Raw genomic sequence first — 26,056 nt, 5'->3', positions numbered from 1 at the left:
CAGGACTTTTTTTTTTTTTACTAACCATTTACCCATACACAGAATCTTAAGAAGTCCAAATAACGTTCACCCTCGACTGGATCCCAACCAAGATCAGGATAACCCTTTTCGACCAGCTCCGAATTGGATTGCAAACCGCATCTTGACAAATAAATTGCTATTTTTTCTAAATAGTGTTCCCTAAGCGCGAGAGCCAATTCAGTGTTCTCCATCAATGATGAATAAGCTACATCCAGTGGCGTAGAACCTCTCAAGGATGGTCTGGCAAGGAGAATATTACTGTTCTCCAATAAAAAGTCAAAATGATCGAACATAGCCTTTTGATTTTGCCTAGACGTGCGACAGAAATAACAGAGAAATCGACAACAAGCAACTACCATCTCGTGAGAAGTATCTTTTTCTTTCGCAGCTGCTTCTCCTTCAGCAGTTTGTGGCTGTGTCTGTGCATCAGATTGTGCCTGGGCACGTCTACCTAATGTATTCATCATAATCGCCATTACGTTTTCATGAATCCTAAGTACTCGAATCAAATCAGGATGCTGGAAGAACGTATGATTATTCACCAGCTTCCATAATCTCTCTCTCACGAGTTCTTCTTCTTCCTGAGACATTTGCACTGGCAATAAAGCACGAATTTGGCTCAAACCAACCCACATCGAAGCAACGTCTTCTCTCGTTTTGCTATTGATCACATAAGTCTTCTCCAGAGCTCTTATCAATTCCCCTACCGTATCGTATTGTCGAACCAGTAAACTAAACATTTCACGAACAAGTTTAGGCGTTTCGATTTGAGCTTCTTCCGCCCACTTCACTATAGTCGCTATCAAAACCTTACGAAATACCTCTTCAGGAGTTTTCTTTTCTGGTTCTGGTTCTGGTTTTGGTTCTTCCTCGAGTTCTTTTACGGCGTTAATGAAATTAAATAATTTCTTCATTGCACCTGGTTTTTGAATTTCCTCGACAGGTTCGTTCGCAGCATCCACAGCTTCTTGCAAAGCATGCAAAGATACGTAGGACATTAAGTCGCTGTGAAATTCATTCATTTTGGCTACCAATTCTTCTCCGCAAGGACAATTTTCAGGATCTTCTTCTGGATCGAGATTCTTAAAACTTAAAATAGCATTCATTTGTTCCCGTGGTGGACATCGAAATTCTCTCGTCTTTTTAGCAGCCACGGCAGATGGTAAATCGGATTGTTTGATGTCGATGTAACGTCGCAATTGATCGGCTTGCAAATCTCCGACGAAATCATGACTGAATGCTATGATCGATTCGACACGATGACGTAACTGAATGTCATTTAAATGATGAAGAAGATAACACATTTGCAACTTTGCACCCTCCGCCATTTTCATATGAAGCAGACCTTTTTTGTGCTCATCTTTTCCTTCTGCAAAGTGTTACATCGAAAATTATTTTTTTAATTTATCATGAAGTTTTACTATACGAATATAAAAAAAAACGTGTATTAATATAACATTATTAAGTCTTGATCGAGCACGTTACCTTTATCAAATGTTGGGTCCCAAGTTTCAGGATTTATCATAATGAGTAATTTCATAACGTCTTCGTTACTGAGCATTCCAACCAAAAGTAATCTATCCACGAGTTTTATCAATGGCCTGAAAACATATTTATTATAGAACATTCCTCCAAATGAAATATTATTAGCTATTATTTTACATACAAGAATAAATTTTCGTTGCTGCCACCTATTGGATCTCTATTATGAACTTGATTGATTTCGACGGCCTCGTTTAACGCCATCATTACGTAATCCCGTACAACATCGAGAGGAAAGTGTGGACTGTACAGGCTTCTTATATTCTCGATAACTTGTTCGCTAGAAGAAATTTGCCTTGATAGCCAATCGATTAGTAAAGATTCATATCTACTTAAAAGAAGTTGCTTACCTTATATCAGTCATTTTCATTTGTGGCCGTACAGATTCTGTTTCTAAGTACCTAAGACTGTGTTTCATTTCAACGTCCTCGTACAAATCCTTCAACTCTTGACCTATAAAGACCAAATATCAACGTGAACAATATTTAATCAATAACTACTATGTAAAATATTTTACAATCAACAAACTATGCATTACCAAGTGGTATGATAAATTCATTTTTACACACTTCCATCGTAGTCGCGTGAGACTCGAGATGCAAGGCAATCAGTAAATCGTAAAAACCTTGTCGTAATGGTCCGGACATGTATTCGGCTCGGATAGCGTACAATAATTGTTTCTGATCGACGTGTTGGCACAAAGCATGCGCTGCTCTGTAGTTCGATTGATAACACAATGCCGCGTATAGCGTTAATGTGTGCGCGTGAAAACTGAATGTTAAAAAAAAAAGAAAAAGAAAATGATATTTTAATCGTCGTAACAAACGAAGTAGTAACATTTGTACATTTGTCTGAATTTCTAGCTTCTCAAGGGATTTACCTTAAAAGCTTGTCCATTTCAATAAGTTCGAGAATATCGATACATCTATCTTCTTCGGGAATATGCAAAGCCAGCATAGAAATTGCATCTTCGCAAAGCATCGACCAACCTCTGATATCGGAGAGTTTCAAAGCGTGTACCTGAAGCGATTGATTCGGAACTCTGGCCCATTGATGAGGCTTCAGGCATTGTACTTTTAATCTTGGAGGAAATTGTGGAATTACGTGACGTTCTGAGTTCTGTAAAACGGCTGCGGATAACGGTAACGTCGTAGACGTTCTTCCAAGTTCGATTTGAAGAATCTCCTTGCTAGTTGCTTCCACAAAAATCGCAGGGAACAATTTCGTGTCTGGTTCCATTTTAAATTTGTGACTGGTTTCTTTACCCTCGCAAGTAAATGAGATACAACCAGTTGCGGTGTCTATGAAGCAACCGACAAACATCCCTTGAGATGCACCCTTTCCCGATGCATCTTGAGTAACTTCGTTGTATAATTCATCGGCTCTTACCATGTAACAACTTTGTCTATCGACTCTGAAAAGCAAATGTGATTTTGTGTAAACATTTCTACGTAGGTACAACTCATTAATCTCGTTCACGTAAAGTTTATATAACGTACTGTTCTATCGGACGATCATAATCATCTGTGATGATGACCGAAGCTTTCCTCACGCGTGACAAATTAAAGTCCTTTGTATGTAAATGATATTGCGAAGTTACCCAACCGATGTAAACGTGTGTCGGATCTTGACCAGGAAAGATTCTCACTCCATAGAAATATTCGTTCATCAGTTTTAAACATTCCGCGTCAAAGATTTCATTACCGATCGCTTCTACACCGCTACCGGTTAATACCGACATTATTTTTGGCGCGTTACGTTCTGGAATTTGTGGGGGAACTACTTTCAAATCAGTCTGTAAATAGAAAGACATTAAATATAGATCTCACGTAACACGTGGATATTCTTATATTCAAAGGATTAAACCTACGGTAGAAACTCGAATTTGAGCAGTTTTACTTCCAGTTTTACTTCCTGTAATCGTCCTGGTACTCTTATCGGATACGTCCGAACGTACTTGAAGCTCCGGCGTTTTAGCTTTGGCCTCTGGTGACTTTGCTTTTCGCGAGAAGAATCTTTAAAAAGGAAAAATCGTTGTACAGTTTTGTCGCAAAATATTATTTCTTTTAAACATTACAGAAAGACATATAAGACGCATATACGATACATATAACGCATATATACGAATTTACTTACACATCCTCCATTTCTTTGCTAAGCTTTCTAAGAACGTTAAAGCGTTAAAATTAATTATACTTTTGAAGTAATTTTTAACACTTTACCGGCCGCACACATTTTCGTCTTTAAATTTATAATAGTATAACGAAAGTGCTATTCTTCTTCTTACCAGAGATATTTTGGTATCGCGTGAAATTGTTTATTTATATACTTCTCTAAGATCGGTAAAGTGTTAAAACTAAAGAATCTTCAAATTTATTTTTACCTAAAAGGCGAACGGCCACGTTTCTTTTTATCATCTTTGACGTCACCGTTCATCTCTCCGTAACCGTTCATTTCAGCTTCGTTTACAGCGCTATCCATAGCTCCTGAACGTGATCCATAAATCGAGCCCTTTCTCGGTGGTCTCGAAGGCTTATTTCTTTGCATTGGTATAGGTGACTCTTTCGCCATTTCATCAGCTTCAACCGCATCTTCGGAATAATTTCTTTGCAGACCTGCGAAAATATAAAATATAAATAGAATAGAATGGAATAGAATATTTGACGATGAATACAATCTTATTAGAATATAAAATAATATGTAGCTTTACCTTTGATATCACTCATACTAAATCCAGATTTCATGATCTGTTCCATGTGAGCAGAAGGAGCTGCTTGTTGCGTCTGCTCGAATTGTTCGGATAAAAGTCTGCTCTGATGCATCTTAATCTCTTGCCATCTTCGTACCTTATCGTTTTCCGAGATAAACGTGGACTGACAAATAACTGGAAGTGAAAGCCTTAAAAATTCCCAATTCGCCTTTTCCATAGTTTCAAATGTGTTGTGAGAAATTTTCAAACACGGTGGAGTATCCGATCCTGCAGGAATTCTAGCCACGTCTATTCTAGTGTCGACCATGTCATCAGTGTTCTCGAAAATCGGTTGATCCTTCGTGTACCAGTACGTAACTAAACGATTCATGTTCCTATAATATAAAAGAAAGAAATACTAAAACTTGTAGAGTTATAATTCACGAATCTCGATGTAAAATCGACAATAAATTTTGAATAGAATTCAACGAGAAGGAAAGAGGACTTACACGCAAAAGGGTTCGTATCCTTCTTGCAAACCACAGGTTGTGAAAAATTTTAATGTATTCACGTCCTGACCAAATGTCAGCTTAGCCTTTTGACCAACTCCAAGCGTGAAGGCTGGTACGAAAGAATCGCCTTGTACGTCGGCAAACGAAGTTTCACCTCCGAGTGCATCCATCAGAAGTTCTCCGTTTAATGAAAAACCTAAGTCATTGTTATAAGTTAAGGCACAAGTATTCGATAACGAAAAATCGAGAGAAATTCTGGATTTTTGTAAAGCTAACGATTCGTCATAATCAATACGATCGGGATCTTTCTATTTTTCTTCTTCTCTATTTTGTTTGTTTTGTTTTTCTTTTGATTGTATAAGAATATTAATTACAATCCAAAATTTCTGTCTACGTTGAATATAAAGTAAAATCAACGGCAACATTGAAGCAAGACATAATAATAAAGCGCGATTAAATTGAAAGAGCTAGGAATATTAATAAAATAGATCAAACACGTCGGATATGAATAATAATGGATTAATTCGTATTGACGACAAGAGTAGTAAAAATGTATTTTATAATATATACCGCAAAAGCAAATGCGAGAGTAATTTAATTAAAATTAGTACACATGCATGCGACTTTATGCATATTACTTTAATACGAAGGGTGACCTAAAGAGATGTAACAGATAATGTTCTACATGTAGTATGTACTACGCACATATGCACAGTATTGGTTCTGGAAGAAAGCAATGATATCGTTAACGGGAATAGTTAATATAAAAATGGATGTTTTAACAAATTGAAACAAAGGATAACTTTTGACGGAATTTTAGTAATCCGAGTCGCATGGAATACGGTAAAAGAACATATCTTATTTAGAAAAAAAGAAAAAAAAAACGATAAAATAAAACATAAAACGAAAAAAGAAAATATTTCTTAACAGTAAAAAATAGATAAGAAAAAATGTAAAAATATGTGAGCATCGAGCAGCCATCCTCCAAAGCGATATTAGTGTTTTCATCGTTACATCGTGAATTGGGATCAGTTTTGGATTAATGATTAGTAATTATGAATCACGAAAGCACTGTTATTACTAACAGTATAATGCTCAGTAGAATACTGGATACCGCAAGACACTTCGAATAGACGCTATTTCGATTGAAAAATTACATGATGTTATTATTAATGATGATAAAACCAGGACTATGTGACTGGTTTTGCGGTTAATACCAACATATACGAAAATATATTACGATGATATATGATAGGATGACAGAAAATTAACGAGATGGCTTTAAACACGTTTTGGCAAAGCAGCCAAATAATTTGACGTAAAAGACGATAAGGGCAGGAAATATAAGGACATGTCGATCGTGTTTAAAAGATCAGTCCAAATTCGTACCTCGAACCTCTATTATCATTATTCAACGGATTAAATAATGGAGATATGTATATAAATAGATTGTACACAGAAAAATTTCTTTTATTCCTAATACAGGATTTATGCTCGACTATATAACACAAATATTAATCAAATTAGCGGATTCTGTATCCAGTAATCTAACTATACATAATCAAAGTATATATGTATAATGTATATGCGTCTGAATTGGATCATTCTAAAGTTACACCAACCAGTAGCAGAACTTCGTTATCGACGAAAGTAAAATATAAATATATATATATATATATATATATGTTGCGTGCACGAATCATAATATGAAAAAAATTTTATGTACATACATACATACATACATACATACATACATACATATATACATATATATATGTATATATATGTATATAAAAGTGCTCCATGTGAATATTACGTGAAGATTTCAAAAAGAAAAATGAAATTTAGCATGTCTATCAGATCGAGCGAAGAAAGGTTGAACATCGTTAAAAAGGATAACACTTTGATGGAACGGATATATAATTTTTCTCCGATACATAAATGATTCGAACAGTCAGTCAGTCGTTATTATCGCTACCTCAAACATCTTCTATAATCGTTTTCTTTTCTTTTTTTTTTTTTTTTATCAATTGCAAATAATGTGTAAAAAATTGAGAAACGATAAAAAAAATATAGGAGACAAAAAATGATTGAACTACCACTGGTAAGGGTAACACAAACGGATCATCTAATACGCGCACATACACATACATAGATATGTCTTTTTACATTGCATATCATGTATTATGTGTTATATACAATATACAATGTGTATATCACACATAATATTATATATATAATATATATTATATACAATATATATATATATATAATGTTTATAGCTTTAAATGGCAGCTGAAGCATTCGTTTAAAGATTCCGTCTTACTAATAGTTCGGTCAATTAGATCCAGGAAAACCCCGACAACATCTCCAACCTGCCATTGCTTGCCGAATGTTTCGGCTGTGCCCGAGTATACTTTTTCCTCCTTTAAAACAAAATGAACAAGTTCAACAGTCTTGTTTGCTCATCATCCGTAACCACGAATCGTAGTACATAAACTACATAAACGTTTCGATGGAACGAATTCAACGAATGCAACTGCGACGACGATTATTTCTTTTTCTTTGTTCTTTTTTTATTTCTTTCTTTCTCTCTCTCTCTCTCTCTTTCTTTCTTTTTATTTGCAATTGTTTTATTTTTTGTATACGTGAGTATAGGATGATCTTGCACATTTTATTTCGTAGTTACGCGTTTTGGCTTTCTCCCGTAGCATTATTAAACAACTTATGATGTTTCGATGAGATAGTGTAGCCTGAATACTTTCTTGAAAAATGACTTTTGCATAACTAGACGGCGATCGAAGTGAAGCCACACTTGTGAATGAAATATTCAGCGATTTCATTCGTCTTGGAGCAAGGATGCAGAAAAAACCAAGTCAACATGAAAGAAACATATAGAACGAGACAAAGACAAAAGTAGTGACGAAAAAACAAATCAAAATATAGTGGACCTCTAGAGACTATCGGAAAATGAGACTCTTACTGATCGTTCTGTCTGCGACGTCAATGAAACAGCCAACTATGTCGCCCACTTGATATTTGTGACCAAATGATTCGTGGGTACCAGCATGTACCTTAGTCACCTGACATTCACCATGATTTTATGGATTATTAATAATTCTACAGAAAAAGTATTTACGTCGATACCGCGAAGCGCTTAGGCCACCGAACAAACTCTATCGTTCGGTCAAGATCTTCGCTAGATTTAATAATAATTAATTCATCGTCCGTCTTAACGAATTCGTAATATATTGTATGCGCAGGTGTGAAAAAATTATTGCACCTCGAATTGTAACTAGAAAAAATCGGGAACTCATGTTCGTTTTGTGGAAAAGACTAAAAGACGTGATTACCATACTCGTACTCAACTTACTCGTCTTTTACGAACACGCAAGACATGATAAAATGTTTCCGCACAGTCGTTACTCTTAGTCCATTTGTTAAATATCTTCGACGATCTACGAGATTAGATGTAATACCAACGATATCGGTTACTTACATTATAGCCATCGAATGCCCAGGTATTCTCGTCACTACCTAACATACTTCCTGGCATACAGTCAGCTTTTGCCCAACCAACACGCATAGGACCCGCTGTTAAAACTTCGAACTCGAAATACCACTTTCCACTATTAACTGCATAATGTTTTTCAACTCTATATGTTCTAAAATACAGTTGTCGTAATCTATTCGCTTCTAAGAGTAGAGCTATAATACGCAAAGAAACAAAAATATATTATTAGTTGTTATAAGAATTATCATTCATAAAAAATAACTCAAATGTTACAAAGATTGAAAGTTTACCCTCGTGTTGTTCACCAGTTGGTGGATCAAGCATATAACCATATACAAGAAGCGTTCTAACAGTTTCACTGGCAGTATCTCGATTAGCCTTCTTAATGGCCTCGTCTACTTTAGGATACGGTACCAAATGCGGACTCCTTCTCATTTCAGAATCTTCGTTTAGCCCGTAAGTCCAACCTTGACTAATTCGTTCTTTCGCCCAAAGATTATGCGTATTCTCTGCTAATTGATCTACCAGTTCCTCCATTTTAGGCGTTAAAGTGATAGCACTGAGATCCAGAGGTGCTGGTTTATAACCACTGCTTTGTAAAAACGGTTCGTTAGGCAACCTTAGAGTTTTGATTCTTGATGGTGGTTTATCCATCGTAATGTAATATCCAAGAGCCAATATAGTTTTCAACGTTTGCACGGCGAGTTGAGTGTCATATCGCTTTTCCGCAGCTGGCAATCTCTCAAACTGTACTATGCACGGATGAATTTTTCGTAAATCATCTCTGTGTTCGCCATATATCCATCCAGCTTCGATTTTGTTCATTGCCCACATTTCGTGAATGTTCTCGGCAAGTTTATCTCTTATTTGCTCAACGTAACTTGGTAGATTGATCATGGAAGTATCAACCGGTGCAGGAACAAAGGCTGTGTCATCTTCGACCAACCATGGTCCAGCTAAAACGACTTTATTCATATTGCCAAAATAGAAACAAGGATCCAAAGAGAGTATTTGCTGGGGTAGCAGACTTTCCACCAGAGGAGAAAATTCATCCGGCGGTTGATACTTCAATCTACCATGATCGCCACCGAGAAGAAATCTACAGGAGAGTTTCGAGGAGCAACTAATCGCTGGGAAAAACATGCCATCGAGATTAAAGTTTCTAAACGTGCCAGCAACATGCGTGCCGTTGAAGGTAAAAGATATTACAGGAACTGTCAAGTCTAAGGAACAACCGATTACGTCGCTTTTTCTGATAAAGGGTTCCGTTGCATTTTGAACGACTTGGGTCTTTCTACCGCCTGTCCAAAAATTTGCACCATCGAAACCAAACGAGTAAAGATCGTCACCTACGCCATTTCCACCCCATTTTTCACCACCTCCTGGATATGGCATATACCTGCAACAAGAGAATACAAATTGATAATAGATTAGATTAACTAACAGTTAGTACCACGTGATACTTACCCAGCCGTGTTTGCCCAGCCTATCCGCAAATGCGGCATCATATGCGTTGTTTGTTCAATATGATCGACGGTAACTTCGAAATACCATTTTTGGTACAACGCCGATCCTTCCACTCTACCAACAAATATGTTTGGTCTGATACTAGCAACGTGATCAACCAGTTGCGTCTGAAGAAGTAAGTTTTTTCCAGGAAGTAAAAAATCACAGATATTATTCTGTGACGATCGTACGGCAACTCCGTTACCCACGCAAAGCGAACATAATACATCTAAAACTTTTGGATCCCTGCCATGCTTCTCAAGGAGAGAAATGATCACTTTTATATGTTCATCCTAAAAAACAAATCAAACGTAAAGTACGTTCCGTCATAAATACGTTTCCCGTCGAATCGTAAAAAACTGTAAGTACCCTCATCATATTCAAAGCTTCGGGCGAATCAATAAGAACGCAGTGAAGTACATCCAACATTCCAGTACCTTCGCTGGACGCCTGTGAACCTAAACGGCTAAACAACCAATTCAAACGATTGCTATTTGCGAATTGAGCGCAATTGGTATGGTTTCCTTTGATTATGGCTGCTAATAATTGGTAAAGGTAACCAGAAATTTGATCCCACGCTTGACCACTTTCATCTCCCGAAAGTGCCACAAGAAAGCCTTGAGAAGTAATCACATTTATTTTGTCTATAGCTTCCAAAATGAGATTTAATATTCCTTCCTCTTGAAACAGATCCTGACGATTCCTAAGTGCCCGAAATCTGTTTTGTTTTTCTTCGTGTTCTAAAAGAATTTATTTATATTTCATAATAGTCGTTTCACTATCCCTATAAAATCAATAATGAAACACATATCTGTTACGCTCTTACCCATATCATCTTCAGGCTGAGCGAAATAATTGATTAAATCTTCCAGACACATCACCATTTCATTGAGATTTACATTTTGAAAAAACATCGATGCTCTTCTATCAATTTGCAGATTTTCTAAGCCTCTAAAACATATTTTTTGTTAGCTTTTACTATCTGTCAATTATATAATAACGTAACATCAATCAATAAGCAAACTCTTAAATAATAAAATTGCTTACGTAATAAACTGCGTGAACAAGCTACTACATTTTCTAATAACACGGGCCGTTCTAGATTCTTCTTCTTGAGAACGTGAAAAATCTAAACCATCGTCCATTTTTCCTTCTTCGTGCAATACTGCCTGCTTCTCCTCCACCTTTCCCACGCCTTTCTTTTTTGTTTCGTATGACTGAAATAATCGTTGAGAAAAAACGACTTGAAAACAAATATACCTATATAGGGATATTTTATTAATAGTAATAAATTCACATTATTTATACCTTATAAGACACCCAGAGACACGTTGTAGCGTGTTGCATAATGACCGTCGAGTCACCATATTTAATAATCGGCATTCCAATAACTTCCAAATCTTTATCCTCGAGAATTATTTTTTGATCGTCCTTTTCTTGTCTCAGCCAGAAAGTAGAAGTTTCTGTCGTTGCCTCGTTTCTATAATTAATATTATAAAAATAGCATATCGATGAAAGAGAAAACTAATGCGAGAAACAATAAGTTCGAAGATGACAAAAATAATTACCTATCCACCAAATATAGTTCGTTATTTTCTTTTACTCCAAGATATCGACCAGTGGTTAGATGTCTTATACGCATTGGATGCAACCAGTTGATAAAACCACCCGCCCACTTTGTTCTCGCTAATTCCAGCCTCCACAAGGATCTTGCTTGACTCATAACGCTTCCTCCTTCGTAAGTTACGATACTGTACGCAAAATGTAAGAATGAACGATAACTTCTATATAATTATATATCAATAACGAACGATAAACAATACGATACTTTTGATTAGCTGATGTGTTCCATGTCGAAGGTATAGTAAGACACTCGTCGCCACCATGAAAAAATCTTAAAACGTCCCCACCAAAAACATATCCTACGTATTTCATTCTACTGATACCAGTACCATAAGGTTGTACCGACCAATGTGTCACATGAAACGATGCGTTCACTACCGATAAACCATTTTCTTTCGTTGTGTGCTATAACGATAGAAAAAATATATTAACGATTTCGATGTGACAATATTAATAAAATAAAACGATTAACACATATCCCTATACGTATCTTCTTACCAAATATCTCTCGGTGGCTACGGACACAAGAATTAGATCGTCGCCTACTCGGACCTTTTCACCTTCTGATCTTTGTTTTGAGGCGGGATGTACGGTCCACCAGCAAGCTTCGCCTATACGACAAAACGATGTTGTTATATACGAACCTATTCGTATATTAATAATATTGAAATAGATATTGGATAGATATTGTTTGTATGATTAACCTTGAGAATGTTGTTGTAAACCTACGTCAAAAGCGAGCTTATCGTTCGAAGAACTCGTTGACAAACATGCCAGATACTGAAACAACAGGAGGATGAATGAATAATTCAAAACATATATACTATCGTATTAAACAAAGCTTTTAACTAACGTACCATGTCACTGTTTAGATGCCTTAAAAGTATAGCATTGCCATAAAGTAAAGTTCTATGTCCTGATCCAGTACCTTTTCCCTAAAGACGTATAAATAACGTGTAAACATTTTTGATTGCTTTTTAATTCTTGATCGTGTCCGATCATATTCATTATTTTCAGGCAAATATCATGACGCTTCTAAATGTAATGATAAGAGATGGCCATAAATACATTCACATTAGCCAAAGCTTGCTTTTGTCAAGAAATAATTTATTCAAGTGTGTATAGGCACATATATCGCAATGTAATCTTAATGTAAGTTATCGCATTATTAGTACACACAAGTACGTAAAAAAGGAATATGCGTCGTGCGAGTACGTTGTTGACGTTAATAACAAAGTCTCGATGTATTTGCGATTTTGCTTTCTATTAATTTTTTGGCCAGCACATAAACATAACGCAAGGCAACGATGTCATTCAAATACGAATCTTATGAAAAGCCCTAGACCTATATGTAATTATACTTACTAAATTCTCTTGCTGCTGGAAAGAAAGAAAGACAAAGAGTGATAAATGTTCTTGTAAAGATTTTTCCATATTTATAAAAAATAAAAAGAAATATAGAAAGACAGAAGAAATTTGTATTTACATATTATGATAAGTATCCTTCGACGATGATAATGACTTTTAGTAATGTTTCTGGTGGCGTTCGTTTTAAAATGAGAAAAAACTGACGAGGGGAAAAATATAGCGATGACAATACTATGCATCATTATGCGTTCATACGGACACTGGACACATGCCACAATTACTGGACAGGGATGTGCGTGCGGATGCATCAAGCTATACCGACAACACGATTCGGAAACTATTTTATTGGCAAAAATTAGAAAAACTCGGACTTTCAACTAAATTCTAATCGTAAGTAATCTCTTTTCGTAGGTGCTTGTAGGAAATTAAGAAAAAAAAATTGGTCGATCACATTTCTTACAACTGAACACGAAACAGCACAGGGTAGCACATTTTATGGCCGACTCCTTTGCAAATTATAAACTTGTGAAAAATCATTCATTAAAATTTGTGTGAATTATAAGTCATATAAAAACATTGGAGAATATTTAACTGTCCATCTGTGAAATGAACTTTCTCGCGAGTTTAGTAACTCTTAATTCTTATAGTAAAATCAACGATCTAGTTGTTCGTTTAATACGAAAAATAAAAAAAAAAAAAAAGAACTATAAACGTTACCGTCTCAGAGCCAGCAGCCGTGACTAATTCCTGTAGAGCTCTCACCGAGAGAGCTTGTTCTATCACAAACACACATTGCGATAGATCTGGAGGAATATTCTGAAATTGGAAAAGAAGAAAAATGAGAAGGCGACGATTACTATGAAAATTTTCGATAGTATCTATGAAGTCGTTCGCAATGGTAAATGTGTCGCTACCTTGTCTGCGATATTTTCGAGGAAACAGTGTCGATTGCCAAAACCTTCGGCTGCCAGGCAAACCCTCTCGCCTGTTGCTGTACAGGAGAGACATACCATATCCTCCTGTAAATTTAATATAACTATTTAGAACAATAAATAATAATTAATTTCGTTAATTAATAACAATTACATGAACATTGTAATATTTTATATTTTCAAAATATCACGACAGACCGAAAGAAATGGATTGAGAATGAAACAAAATGAGAAATCGTAATTATTAAAGTAATTTTGCTCGTACCACCGTTCATGCTTCTTAAACGTAATTTTTACCGACGAGATTCTTAATCATTGATTCTTATATACCAACAATTACAGCAAATGTAAATTCCTGAAGATACTTTGCGTTATTTAGAAGTAAGAAGAAACTATGTCTTTTTTCTTTTTTCTTTCAAAACGCAAATTATAATTTAGGCCTTTACGAAATAGTGAAACATAATGTTGGCCAAATAACAGAAGTTATGTGTCGTGCCAGAACCAATTTGGCCGGCCTTAAGAATGCAAGAGCGGCCGCCTGCGCAAGAGCTTAAGAAAATACCTTCTTCCCTGAGCTTTTGATCGTTATCCGCCGGAAAAAATAAGCTCCGCCTCTTAAGTCGTAATAATATCGTAATAGTAGTCTACGACATATCTGCATATCTGACGATGCATAGATACATGACAAAGATGACTCACGGATTTTCAAAAATGAATAGGTGCTGTTACAAATCTATCATGACCGTAGATCTTAACAAAACATTGTAAACATTCACGTAACCAAAATCAAAATAATTGACCTTTGTTATTATTCCATTGCTTCAATATCGTTTAACGATTGATTTTTCTAAATCATTTTTATCCACATTTCCTGAAACTTTAAAATCACTTGACTGTATTAATAAATGTAGATCGTATACACGTTTATATAGTATAGATATGTTTCTATATTATACATTTCTTATTCTCTAATTCATTTTTATTTCTACATCTATTCGGAAACGTGTATATACATATATAATAACATACAACTCCATCATCTTTATGTGATACGATAAATATGTAAGGGCTCCAAGGGTTTATAAATGGAAATAATGCAGTCCACCGAACGCATTAGCATATTACATTTTACTATATTCTATCATCGGATTTCCAAGCTTGCGAAAAATGTTACACGGTAACATTTAATTACATACACACATATATATATACATATACATATATACATACATATACATACATAGATATATATGTATATATGTACATATATGAATTGATAACATTATAATATGCGGCCTGAAGAGAACGGGGGAAACGAGGAATCAAGCATGGCAGATACTTCCGTCGTTTGCTTGTACAAGCGACGATCGAAGCACCACTATTGTACTATAGGTCAAGGGTGCACCTTCCTTTAACAAAATAGATATCCACTGCCACATTTCCATTTTCATCATCGTTAAATATCATCGTTATCGTATTCTTATTTTATTACGCGAAAATACAAGGAAAGTATTTCATCTTTGTTATAAGCAACAAGTAGAATTCGCATAATAACATTCTCCTCGCTTTTGTCTGTAAAAATGAATTAACGCGCATTAATAGGATTTTACTTATTCTCGTTAAAAATTCTCTTACAAATTCCATTTACAGATAATCCTAGCGATAGAAAATATTTTCTCGAAATATCTTTTTGATCTATTCATAAGAGAGTTTGGTTGGGTAACAATGTTGCGATTGACTCGTACCAAAGTAATTTTAGTTATACCATCCACATATACGCTCTATGCCAACATCTGTTGACTTAATTAATAGTTATATTACAAGGTAGGAAGAAAGAACGTGCGCACCGGCACGATTCTGTCCTCGACTTGATTAGGCTTCGCTCGAAACTAGAGTTATTTACCGTAGAATGCAATTTTCTATGGTTCTGATATGAAAACGAAAGAACCTTTCTCACGTGACTTTCTTTTATAGAACTCCAGTTGATTTCTAGCGTGCATGGAAATCTTTCGATGCATTTCAATCGAGCATAATTCACAGAACATATATATATATATATATATATATATATATATATGTACATACGTATATGCTTTAAAACTTTATTCGAACGTGAAAGAGTTATTAGTATAATCGGCTAAATTCTATCTTCTCATTCAGTTCGATTATCGATAATTTTAATTCAATATTTGCACGTTTTTTTCTCTTTCTCATCCTCCTCCTTCTCCTCTCTCCTTTCTTTTCGTCGTTTAAGAAAGATCGATATCAAGATCGATCGATTTAATTGTCGACCGATCTCGATCAAATAATCGAACAAAATTATTCGTATAAAACTTCAGATGTTTTCCATCAAGGGACATCTCAAACTTTTGGTATTACGTCAAATTATTAAGTACATATATACAATATCAATAATAACATGAAAATAGAAAATATGGAAAATCTTCAGCCAGGTGATAGAGACAGGTGAGAGAGACGTTCTTATCTCCTCTTAATAGTAAGAGAAATTGATATAAAGTATAATACATATTATTCTTTCTTACGCACATATGTATACACACACACACACACACACACACAGACACACATAAACGTAATATAACGTATGCATGTCGCACACAACTTGTCCCACGACGACCTAAGACCTTTACGTTCAGAATACTAACTAAGTTTAATATTTAGACGGGATCGTTATGCGACGAGATTTTTTAAGCGACTATTTGATTAGACAGCTCGATAAATTATCGTTTCAATTTATTAACAAAAAAAAAAAAAAAAACACCGAGTAACTGCTGTATGATCGAATTGAAATAACCATCGTTTATTTTTTCGAATTAACGTACCATGAAAATTTTTTGACTCGACAAAGATAAATTCTTTCGAGCGTTACGGTGAACTATGTATATCTATCTATTTACCTTCCTACCCTTGTTTATATCGTGGTTGAAAAATATCGTAAATAATTCATCGCCTCTAACGAGATATGTAAGCATGCGTGCTGCATCAATAATTATCCCAGCTACATATTCGTATACGCGAAGGAAAAATGATTTTCTTTCTTTACGACGCATGCAAAAGTCCCTGTAGTTCCGCGAAGACAAATCGTTTCTATTTTCCTTGACCTCTATTAAAACAAAAAAAAAAAAAAAGAGAAAAAACAGAAAAAAAGGACAAAAAAGAAAAGAAATAACGCGATGCTTCTTGACAGGCAGGACAATCAGAATGATTTACAAAAGGAAGTACCTAATATACCTAATAACCATGAAGAACTGATGATCGAGGATAACGGACATCGGAACAGATCGTCGAAAACAAAATGTCGATGTAAAAAACGAAAACGAAGGTTGAGACTATCTCGTAATCCCTTTATCATCTTTTATCTGAAGATGTATTTCGAATCACCGTGTAAACGAGTGGTGGATGTAGCTCGCGAGGCTGGTAAGATATGGTGTCGCATGACTAGTGCACAAAAACAAAAGTATATCAGACTCGCGAGAAAATTGCAATGTAGAAAACGCTGAGATAAAGGTGTCAACGAAAAAAAAGGGAATAAATAACGTAGAAACTTCGAAACCTTCTAATTTTCCGCGAAAGAGCACGATGAAACGCGGAATATACAATAACGGAGAGAAAGAAAGAACAAAAAAAAAAAAGAATGAAGAGAAAGGAAAATGTAACTCCAAGGATCTTCCATATTAAAGGATTTTGCATTTGACTCGAAAATTTTACTTAGACTTCAAGTATATGTACATTCAATTATAACAGTAGCATCCTAATATTATCTATATTTTACTATGTATTTTACAATAAAATGTTTTATATATATATATATATATATATGTATGTATGTATGTATATGTATGTATGTTAGATATGTGTGTGTATGAATAAGAGGAAAAATAAAGTACGTATATACATTCGCAAATAAAATGTAACACCAACGCGCAGAAACATGCGTATACGTATCCTTCGGAACGTTCAAGGAGCTCGTAGCTGGAAAAGCTCAAGGTCAGCGATTTGCCCGACGAATACCGTACGATCGCATGGTGTTTACGAGGGGAAAGAGGTCAAGGTCGTTCAGCATGGAGAGCTTTAAGTGCTTCCATGATTCAATAAGTCTACCCTTTCATCGAGAAACTCGCTTTCATCACGAGACTCTGTAATTCGATTTACCATCGAGAGAAATTGAAAAACGATGATGATTGATAACGTCCCATCGTACGCTCATAATCTCGACGTTAAGATTCTTTAATCAAAATAGAATCCATCGCATTTCTCGCATTTAAATAACGATCAAATACAAAATCCGTACTACGTCGTCCATAATTGAAAACCATATTACATCTCTTATAGATTTTACGTGTCAAAAAAAAAAAAAAAAAAGAAAGAAAGAAAGAAAGAAAAGAAAACAAAAACAATGACTGGAACGATACGGTACAATATTATTTGTTTACTATACAACCCCTATAGATGATTCGTGTCGATTGAAAAGAAAGAAAAAGAAGAATGAACGATCGATCGGCTCTGAGAAACACGAGGATGTATAATGAGTATATATACAAAAAGTATATTTTATCGTGTAAATAAATAGTTACTCACCGTACGAAGGAATGATACGTCGTCCTGTTCGGAGCCACCTTCGCTGTCAGCCATACCGGCTACGACCCAGCTTTCACGATATCGTCACACAACAACGAGAACGATCTTCGTCTCTTCCTCGACGTACGCAAGCTCGTGCTCGCAAGCTTCGTGCTCGCAAGCTCGTGCTTACGACTCGTTCAAAGGCAAAATAGCCCTTAACGTCGTTACGTTAAAAACACGCACGTTTATCACGTTCGAGCATGATCTTCCTCTATTCTTCCACTTCCTCTTCCTCCTTCTCTTCTTCCTCCTCTTCCTCCTCCTCCTCCACCACTTCCTCTTCCACCTTTTTTTCCACTTCTCGAGCTTTCTCGAGCTTTAACTCCAGACCGAACAAATTTTCCTTCCACTCGGTGATAATGGTTACCTACACAAAAACGAAGATCACACGATGACGATGACGATGACGGTGACGACGACGAGAGGGTGCAAGAACAGAGCAGGGAAAAAAAGGCCGAAGACGGCGACCTTTTCGTTAGCCACACCGATCGAAACAACGACGATCACCGACTGGATGTTCACAGTCCTGGAAGGCCAAATGCTCTACCGCCGATGAAATCCTACGCATGCGTTCAAACACTCTAAACAAATTCCGCATGCTCGACGTTTCTCCGAGGCTCCACCTCGTAATACAAACAAGTAACGATGTTTTCAGATTTACCCCTTAATCTATTTATTCTCTTCCCTTCGCTTTACATTCTTTATCCATAATTTTCAAAAAATGATCCGCTAATGGTAAGATAAAATAATTTAGAATTATATATAGCGAGTAGCTAAAGCTTAATCTCTATTTTCTTAATACGTCATACAACAGATAGATAATACTGATCTTCCTATCATTTGCCGATCACAAAATTAATATTTTTAATTGTACGAAAGAAAATCGCGAGATGCAGTGACGATTTATTTCCTTAATCAAACGTTAATTGACATCGGCCGAAAACGTATCTGGGTATGTAAATATCTATGTACCGATTCATATAAATCTAAAGTCAAGGAAATAGATGAAGGTAATAGATGTAAGTCGATGAACATCGCGTCACTCTCATTCTCGAACCTATTTCCAGCAACGAAACAGAAATAGTCATATCCATATATCTCCGAATGAGTTATATATGTTATCTATGTGTATGTGCATCTCTCTCTCTCTCTCTCTCTCTCTCTCTCTCTCTCTCTCTCTCTCTCTGTCTATCTCTCTCTTTCTCTCTATACGATCCAATTATATTTCGAATTCGCGAGAATTAGATTGCTTATTAAGGTTAAGGTTAATTTCCTAAACGAAATAGAGGACAGCGATTAATTTCCTTCGCTTCCAATTCTGTTCGAAATTCGCGCAATTCTCTTCAAATACGAATTATCGAAAAACAAATGCATTCGAATCTACTCGTTTATATATAATACTCTCGAAAGAATAGTTATTTTCATTCGTTTTCGAGGTAAAGGTCTTTGGCACGCTTATACCTTGTCCGACTGGAAACAATTAACACAATTTATATCACACGTTCGATGTTACCAATTTAAACCGTTCTTACAATAGCACGAAATATTATTACCATGCGAAATTCATTACAACGTGAAATGGTATACCGTATGACATTAAGCGAAATCACTATGTTAACGACTTTAATTAATCGATTACTTTCACGAATCTATTTATCTTTTAATCGAGTCACGTCGTTTACACGAAAAAAAAACGTGCTGTGAAAATAAGGTCTTACGTGCGCATTCACACATACATACATGCGATAAGGATTATTAACCAAAAGTAGTTAACTTATGATGAATATAAATCCGATGAGTTACACAACGAAGGAGAATATAGTCGAAGTCGTAAATAATCGAAGAAAAACTATAAATATCACGAAGACACCTTGTTCGTTAAAAATCGTACAAATTTCACCATCAAGGTGTAACACGTACCGACAAGCACTATTTTTCCCGCGATCTTCTTTTAAAATTTTGCAAACTCAACTCTATCGATGATATCCCGATCTTTTTCGAAAAGTAAAGTCGTTCGTTAAAATCGATCGTGGTTGACGAGCACCCGAACGATTCGAATCTTTTTTCTTGCCTCGATGGACGAGCTGTCGAGAAAAAAAGAAAACGTCGAAGCTCGAAGAACTCTGGTGGAACACAAATGCCGTGGCGGAGTAAAGAGAAAGAAGAGCTAGAGAGAGAGAAAGAGAGAGAGATAGATAGAAACATAGAGAGAGAGAGAGAGAGAAGGAGAGAGAGAGAAACACAGAGAGAGAGAGAGAGAGATAGAGAGTTGAGAGCGGGTCTCTTTAGCTATTTTCGTCTTCGAGCCAAGCCACCCCTCTTTAGCCCCCTCGCATCGAATCACAACGACCAATCTCTTCTTCTCTCGAAAAAGACTACTAAAGATGAAAACGTTCTTTTCGGCGCCATTATCTCAAAATTTTTCTTCGTCCTTCTATTTGCCTGACCCTGAACGTCATTTATCAGATCGAAATAATTCCAAAATTTTATTTAATATCTTTCAGCAAACTCTTTGAATTATTTTTTTTTTTTCAAAGATCTTAATTAATTTCTTACTTCTTACCTTCTATAATTTCGTACTTCTGTCGTTGCTTAGGAAATCGTATCCCTTCCCGATGAGAAGTAAAATTCGAAAGATCTGTTGAAATCTATCTTGATCCAAGCCAAGAAAATAAATGTTCTAGTATCTGAAACAAATAAAAACCCTATTTAGATGAGTTTCATGCAGAATTGAGTTTCTAAATAAACGAGAATTAATTAATCTTTTTAATATTGCATGTTCAATATTTAGTTAAATTATAATTAATTCTTCTATTTTGAAGATATTAATAGATTTGTTAATACTTAGTATATTTTTAACTACATCATTGAAGATTGCAGAAATATCGAATCATATTTATTTTACATGGATCGTATATTAATTTATTTTCAATTCTAGAATTATTATCCAATAAGAAAACAGACATATTGCGCGCCCTCACTGTAACTACTGTAACTTGTTTTATTATGAGAGCAATCTAAAGCAACCTTCGTAACATTTAGACGAACAATATATCGTAATATTTTGTTTATTCATCATCTCTTTTTACACGATTTATTAGAAGTTCTACGTTGACATGTTGGGAAAGATTAAAACAAAACAACGAAAAGGAGGTTAGGTATTCATATAATTATTCTTGATGTAACAAATCTGTATTTTCTGACGTGGAAGTCAATGTAGAGGTTATGTTCTTTATGAAACTAATATCCTGACCATAACATTGTTTACAATTTTTTGAAGCTGTGAAATGTAAGTATTTCCATTGAATAAGTTATATGCAAACTATGTCTTTTACAGAAATTATTGCATACAGTGAGGCAGCTATTATGAACAATGCTGCTGTTGTTGAATATTGTAGAATATCTATGGCAGCGTTATCAGGGGGTACAGCCGGATTATTAGGTTTAACTGGACTATATGGTTTTGGGTTTTATATATTTGCAGTTTTTGGATTATGGGTAATATATAGCATAATTTGTATTATGTATATTATAAATATTATGTTTGCTATCCTTATTCTATAAATATGATATTTCACAGGCAATGTTACTTTTAAAAGCTGGCGGGCAATGGAAAAAATACTTTATTAGTAGAAAAAATCTTTTAACTAGTGGATTTTTTGGAGGGCTTTTTGTATCCTTTACTATTTAAATTATATATATTTATTTGTAATTCATGTTTTCCTTAACAGAATTTGTTTTACCATTGCTGACTTAAAATCTATATTAGACATACGTATTATTTTGGACGTATCCTTCTGTAATTTATAAATTTATATTTTTATGTTTCTTTATGAATTTATTTTCCTTAAATTAAATTAATTAGTTTTCTATATGGTATGGTTCATGTATACTGAAAAGAAGATATCTTAAATATACACATTTTATAACGAAATGATTGAATAACAATATGATATACCGTTAAAGATAATATATGTACATAGCCAAGTTAGAAATATTGCTAAAAGCATAACAAAATATTGCGTGATAAATGATGAACTTTGGCACTTGTATAAAACACATTCGTAACTGGGATACATTTATAAAGTAATAACACTGATTTACTTTACATTCCACATTAAAATAACGAAAAGTTAAAAAAGTAGAGAGAGAATTACAGTACAATGTAATCAAATATTTATTTACCCTGTAGTACACATACAATAAATGACCATTGTTTTATATGTAAAGCCAATTCTTAAACTCAGAGATCAAAAGATATATGTATAGAATTATTCATGTCCAAAGATTATATTAAGTCTTAGAGTAATTCGAAAGAAAAGTCGATTTTAAAGTTGTAATAAAAATAAAAATGTTCTATAATAACATTTGTCTTAAAACAAAAAAAAAGTTATACTTTTTCTTTACTACTTATAACGATAATAGAAGATACTAAAATTACAAGTGAAAGCAGAGAATGCTTTACTATAGCGATAAAAGATATAATAAAATCAGTTACTCATATACATTACAAATTTTACAACAACGTCTATAATTAGTATATAGACAAAGAAATATTTTGAAAAATATCTTTATAAGAAAAACGTATGTCTCAAATTTTTGTCTCGGAAATTTGTTGATCGTCCGATACGATTTCGTCCTGACATTTGTCAGATGTATCTTTCAATAACGAACCTGTTTCAAGTTCTTGCAACCTTCTTTCTTCGTCCATTTTCTCGAGCTCTGTTTTACTTAGATGATAAACTATACCCGCTCCATATCCATCGCCTAATACATTGACAGAAGTTCTAATTCGATCTCTGAAAGTAAAATAAATGCGTGATAAAACGAAAAATTGGTATAATTCAGATCATTCAGAAATTTTAAAAGCACGTTAAAAGAATATATAAGTAACTTACAATATCCAATCTATGGCAAGAAGTAAAGAAATATCGTCAGTAGGTAAACCAAGAGTCGTCGATATCAACAACATGCTAATCAAAGCGGCACTGGGTATACTTGCCGCTCCTATGCTAGCTAAAGTTGCCGTCAAACTAATAATAATAAAAATGGATGTAGGAAAGAGTGATACGTGTATTCTAAACAAAAATATAAATAAAAGCGATATGCTTATCGATTTTTCACCTGACTGTTATAACTTCAGCGATACCCAGCGGTAATGCATTAATCTGTGCAATGAATATTGCACTTACAGCTTCATAAAGTGCAGTTCCGTCCATATTTACGGTAGCCCCTACCGATAGAACGAACCGTGTGATACGTGGATCAATCTTATTGTTCTCTTCGACACATTTGAAAGTAATAGGCAAGGTAACAGCACTGAAAATGAAAAAATCACACTATTTTAAATCTACGAATGTTACATACAAATCGTTTAATAATTTCTATTACCTCGATGCAGTTCCTAAAGCTGTAATCCACGCCTGCATCATACCTCTAAAGAAAACAGCAGGATTTTTGCGAGTTAATAGCCAAAAGATCGTTGGTAACGTGATTATCCCATGTATCGATAAACCCAATAGAACAGTGATCATAAACAACCCTAACATTTGTGCCGTTGCAGCAAGATTTACGATAGACATTATTTTTCCTGCTATTAAGCACATTATCCCAAACGGAGCAAACCTGAATGGGGAAAAAAAAAAAAAAAATAAGAAACCAGCAATTCAACATTTTCAAACATTTAACAAAAATGTTTACCATATAATAATAATACCGACGAACTTCATGACGATTTCATTGAGTACGATAAAAAAATCTACCATAAGTTTTCCTTTCGATCCTAACTGTCCTGCAATAACACCGAAAGTTATGCAAAATATGATCAGACCCATAACGTTCATGCCATCCTTGTATACCAATATTGGTTCCAAAACATGATCGCTCTGATTCATGTTTCCAATTATTATCACTTTTTTCTTGATGTACGAAGTTTGAACCTGTTGGAAACAGGCTTGCACCAAATTTTCTGGTATCATGTTTCTGCGTATCGAATTGATAAAATAACAACGTCAAGGTATTTTATTTCGTTTTCTTTTTTTTTTTTTTTTATTTTATAACAATGACCGTGATATTTCTACCTGACGATATCCAGTAAGGCATCTAGCGTTGAGAATTTTGTTTCTTCCATCGAGGGAGTGATGATAATGTTTTTGATTTTCGGGTCACCAGGATGAATCGTCAAAACCAACGTGATACCAACAATGGCAGCGAGAATGGTCGTGACAGCATAATACGTGAGAGTCCTAAAACCAATTCTCCCAGAACTTCTCACGTCTAGCTGAGCCATTGCTACGAGAATAAAAAAGACGTTTTGATCGAAAAGATTTTTTTTTTAATTTTCACGTTTTCTAGGAGACCTATAATTACCCGTAATGAGTGACGAAGTAACGAGTGGCAATATGAACATTTTCAACAGACGCATAAGGATCTCTCCAGGAAAGGTGATGAGCATTATTGACTGGGGCGATAGATCGAGTAATCGACCTAGAAAGCCAAGGCCCAAGCCGATGAGAACCGCGGCGATAGTTAAGATGAGGAGCATGTTTTTATCCATCCAATCAACCACCTACAGTCACGATTATATGTTACTTCAAATAGTTCTACAGAGAAATACTGTTTCAATAAGTTAACGAGTAATTTCATCTTCGTTATAAGACATCAAGAATTCGTTTACCTTGTTTCGAGTAATTTTTACAATTAATTCGACGAAGAAAAGAATTTATATGTACAAAGTATAAAGGCCATGGTAAAAACGTGTTGATTATATGTTTATATTCAATTCGATTACCAACCGCCTGTAATCTGTCAAGGGGTGTGACCTCTACTCGTTTTTTGCTTTCAACCTCGCTCTCGGACGACATCTTCTCAATCTGCTCGGTTGTCGACCTATAAGATTTTATTAAGTAAAATATAGTTCGGAAATTGATATTAGAGCTTGTAACAAGTATTTTACGTATGGCCTTCTTTGGCCGGCGGCATGGAAGATCCGCGCAAGGCCGCAACGATACCAGACAATCTTTGTCTCAGCGACATCGTTTGAATCTTGAATGTGCACAGCTTCAGGAGTCCTTCAGAATTATCTGGATATCTCTGAATACCGGAAACTTTGTTGATGTCATTCCGTTTCTTGCATCACTGTAACACATTCTTTGTAAACGATGATAATCGTTCCCCCTGTAGCCACGTTCAACAACTGTAATAACGTGCAAAACGTTAACCGAGATATTTAATTTTTTTAATAATTTTCAAATCTTTCACTAGATCGACATTTGTAATATAACACTTTTCCTTTAAAATAATAAAATTATCTAAAGAATTGAAAAGAAAATAGTGTTCGGAAAATAGTGTCGTCTCGGAACACGAGTAATTCTTTACGATTCTCTTCTATAATCGGATTTAGCTAACGGAAAATAATTCGCATCCGTTGACAAGATCGTCAAGATCAAAGCGTCGACTTATCGAACGCACAGCTGCAGAATCACTGCATCGCTATGCGCTCCATACCAAATATTGATAACATTCAAAGAAATGACATATGTATATTGACTTGCGAATACGTACATGGATCTTTTATGCACGATGAATTGCGGACTGAGAAGCTTATGAGAGAAACCCCTTGGTTTCGCTAGATATTGCGACGTTGAGATCTACAATCAGGCAGATAATGTGTTCCATCCAGGAAGCCGATTAGAGCTTCAATAGCTAG

General features: G+C 35.0%; 4 protein-coding genes across 20 annotated transcripts in view; 2 read left to right on the top strand and 2 right to left on the bottom strand.

Annotated features, from left to right (window-relative positions):
* Window positions 1-20,479, bottom strand: part of LOC122626924 (ryanodine receptor) — a 33,757-nt gene extending 13,278 nt beyond the window's left edge. For 2 of the 11 annotated variants that reach the window (XM_043807511.1, XM_043807513.1), the window contains exons 1-30: window positions 20,269-20,479; window positions 18,307-18,715; window positions 13,690-13,794; window positions 13,493-13,591; window positions 12,773-12,787; window positions 12,265-12,342; window positions 12,112-12,187; window positions 11,906-12,018; window positions 11,613-11,812; window positions 11,353-11,535; window positions 11,093-11,264; window positions 10,832-11,001; window positions 10,611-10,735; window positions 10,154-10,524; window positions 9,746-10,077; window positions 8,569-9,677; window positions 8,264-8,472; window positions 7,748-7,847; window positions 4,762-4,960; window positions 4,274-4,647; window positions 3,947-4,178; window positions 3,700-3,726; window positions 3,434-3,578; window positions 3,063-3,358; window positions 2,444-2,977; window positions 2,102-2,334; window positions 1,914-2,016; window positions 1,688-1,858; window positions 1,507-1,622; window positions 26-1,390 (exon numbers count right to left, since the gene is read on the bottom strand). In XM_043807511.1, the coding sequence (XP_043663446.1) occupies window positions 26-1,390; window positions 1,507-1,622; window positions 1,688-1,858; window positions 1,914-2,016; window positions 2,102-2,334; window positions 2,444-2,977; window positions 3,063-3,358; window positions 3,434-3,578; window positions 3,700-3,726; window positions 3,947-4,178; window positions 4,274-4,647; window positions 4,762-4,960; window positions 7,748-7,847; window positions 8,264-8,472; window positions 8,569-9,677; window positions 9,746-10,077; window positions 10,154-10,524; window positions 10,611-10,735; window positions 10,832-11,001; window positions 11,093-11,264; window positions 11,353-11,535; window positions 11,613-11,812; window positions 11,906-12,018; window positions 12,112-12,187; window positions 12,265-12,342; window positions 12,773-12,787; window positions 13,493-13,591; window positions 13,690-13,794; window positions 18,307-18,360 (7,306 nt within the window). In that variant the 5' untranslated portion in view covers window positions 18,361-18,715; window positions 20,269-20,479. Of the gene's footprint in view, window positions 1-25; window positions 1,391-1,506; window positions 1,623-1,687; window positions 1,859-1,913; window positions 2,017-2,101; window positions 2,335-2,443; window positions 2,978-3,062; window positions 3,359-3,433; window positions 3,579-3,699; window positions 3,727-3,946; window positions 4,179-4,273; window positions 4,648-4,761; window positions 4,961-7,090; window positions 7,191-7,747; window positions 7,848-8,263; window positions 8,473-8,568; window positions 9,678-9,745; window positions 10,078-10,153; window positions 10,525-10,610; window positions 10,736-10,831; window positions 11,002-11,092; window positions 11,265-11,352; window positions 11,536-11,612; window positions 11,813-11,905; window positions 12,019-12,111; window positions 12,188-12,264; window positions 12,343-12,772; window positions 12,788-13,492; window positions 13,592-13,689; window positions 13,795-18,306; window positions 18,716-20,268 lie in introns of all 11 variants that reach the window. The other 9 variants (XM_043807517.1, XM_043807515.1, XM_043807516.1 and 6 more) reach the window with 7 other exon arrangements.
* Window positions 16,026-17,292, top strand: LOC122626928. Its single transcript, XM_043807531.1, has 2 exons — window positions 16,026-16,173; window positions 16,916-17,292. The coding sequence occupies exons 1-2, from the start codon at window positions 16,127-16,129 to the stop codon at window positions 17,226-17,228; spliced, it is 360 nt and encodes a 119-aa protein (XP_043663466.1). The 5' UTR covers window positions 16,026-16,126; the 3' UTR covers window positions 17,229-17,292.
* Window positions 20,480-21,334: 855 nt separating the features above from the next.
* On the top strand, window positions 21,335-22,713 carry LOC122637834 (ER membrane protein complex subunit 6). 3 transcript variants are annotated; one of them, XM_043830290.1, is made up of 5 exons: window positions 21,338-21,501; window positions 21,686-21,846; window positions 21,929-22,021; window positions 22,100-22,137; window positions 22,214-22,713. In XM_043830290.1, exons 1-4 carry the CDS (start codon window positions 21,465-21,467, stop codon window positions 22,103-22,105), a joined length of 297 nt encoding a protein of 98 aa, XP_043686225.1. In that variant the 5' UTR covers window positions 21,338-21,464; the 3' UTR covers window positions 22,106-22,137; window positions 22,214-22,713. The 3 variants fall into 3 exon arrangements, with proteins under 3 accessions (XP_043686223.1, XP_043686225.1, XP_043686224.1); XM_043830289.1 differs by having other exon boundaries at window positions 21,340-21,501; window positions 22,118-22,137; XM_043830288.1 differs by lacking the exon at window positions 22,100-22,137 and having other exon boundaries at window positions 21,335-21,501.
* Window positions 22,502-26,051, bottom strand: LOC122637830 (excitatory amino acid transporter-like). 5 transcript variants are annotated; one of them, XM_043830279.1, is made up of 10 exons: window positions 25,912-26,051; window positions 25,304-25,543; window positions 25,143-25,236; window positions 24,718-24,916; window positions 24,429-24,639; window positions 24,049-24,330; window positions 23,740-23,973; window positions 23,473-23,667; window positions 23,247-23,381; window positions 22,502-23,147 (listed from the first exon to the last, which is right to left on the bottom strand). In XM_043830279.1, exons 2-10 carry the CDS (start codon window positions 25,381-25,383, stop codon window positions 22,940-22,942), a joined length of 1,638 nt encoding a protein of 545 aa, XP_043686214.1. In that variant the 5' UTR covers window positions 25,384-25,543; window positions 25,912-26,051; the 3' UTR covers window positions 22,502-22,939. The 5 variants fall into 5 exon arrangements, with proteins under 5 accessions (XP_043686214.1, XP_043686216.1, XP_043686215.1 ...); XM_043830281.1 differs by having other exon boundaries at window positions 25,304-25,497; window positions 25,912-26,048; XM_043830280.1 differs by having other exon boundaries at window positions 25,304-25,485; window positions 25,912-26,048.
* Between the last annotated feature and the right edge of the window lie 5 nt (window positions 26,052-26,056).

Source organism: Vespula pensylvanica, chromosome 2 (genome assembly GCF_014466175.1).
Source record: "Vespula pensylvanica isolate Volc-1 chromosome 2, ASM1446617v1, whole genome shotgun sequence".
Classification (NCBI taxonomy): domain Eukaryota; kingdom Metazoa; phylum Arthropoda; class Insecta; order Hymenoptera; family Vespidae; genus Vespula; species Vespula pensylvanica.
This window is presented reverse-complemented; position numbering and strand designations above follow the sequence as displayed.

What these genes read in the sequence shown, in the direction of transcription:
- LOC122626928 (XM_043807531.1), top strand. Translation starts at nt 16,127, where the DNA reads ATGAAAATAGAAAATATGGAAAATCTTCAGCCAGGTGATAGAGACAG. An exon ending in CAGCCAGGTGATAGAGACAG is followed by an intron (nt 16,174 to 16,915) that starts GTGAGAGAGACG and finishes GCTTCTTGACAG; the next exon opens with GCAGGACAATCAGAATGATT.
- LOC122637834 (XM_043830288.1), top strand. Translation starts at nt 21,465, where the DNA reads ATGTTGGGAAAGATTAAAACAAAACAACGAAAAGGAG. An exon ending in TTGCAGTTTTTGGATTATGG is followed by an intron (nt 21,847 to 21,928) that starts GTAATATATAGC and finishes GATATTTCACAG; the next exon opens with GCAATGTTACTTTTAAAAGC. An exon ending in GATTTTTTGGAGGGCTTTTT is followed by an intron (nt 22,022 to 22,213) that starts GTATCCTTTACT and finishes TAAATTAATTAG; the next exon opens with TTTTCTATATGGTATGGTTC.
- LOC122637830 (XM_043830279.1), bottom strand. Translation starts at nt 25,383, where the DNA reads ATGTCGCTGAGACAAAGATTGTCTGGTATCGTTGCGGCCTTGCGCGGA. An exon ending in GCTGAAGTTATAACAGTCAG is followed by an intron (nt 23,382 to 23,472) that starts GTGAAAAATCGA and finishes TATTATTATTAG; the next exon opens with TTTGACGGCAACTTTAGCTA. An exon ending in CTTGCCATAGATTGGATATT is followed by an intron (nt 23,148 to 23,246) that starts GTAAGTTACTTA and finishes TTTTACTTTCAG; the next exon opens with AGATCGAATTAGAACTTCTG.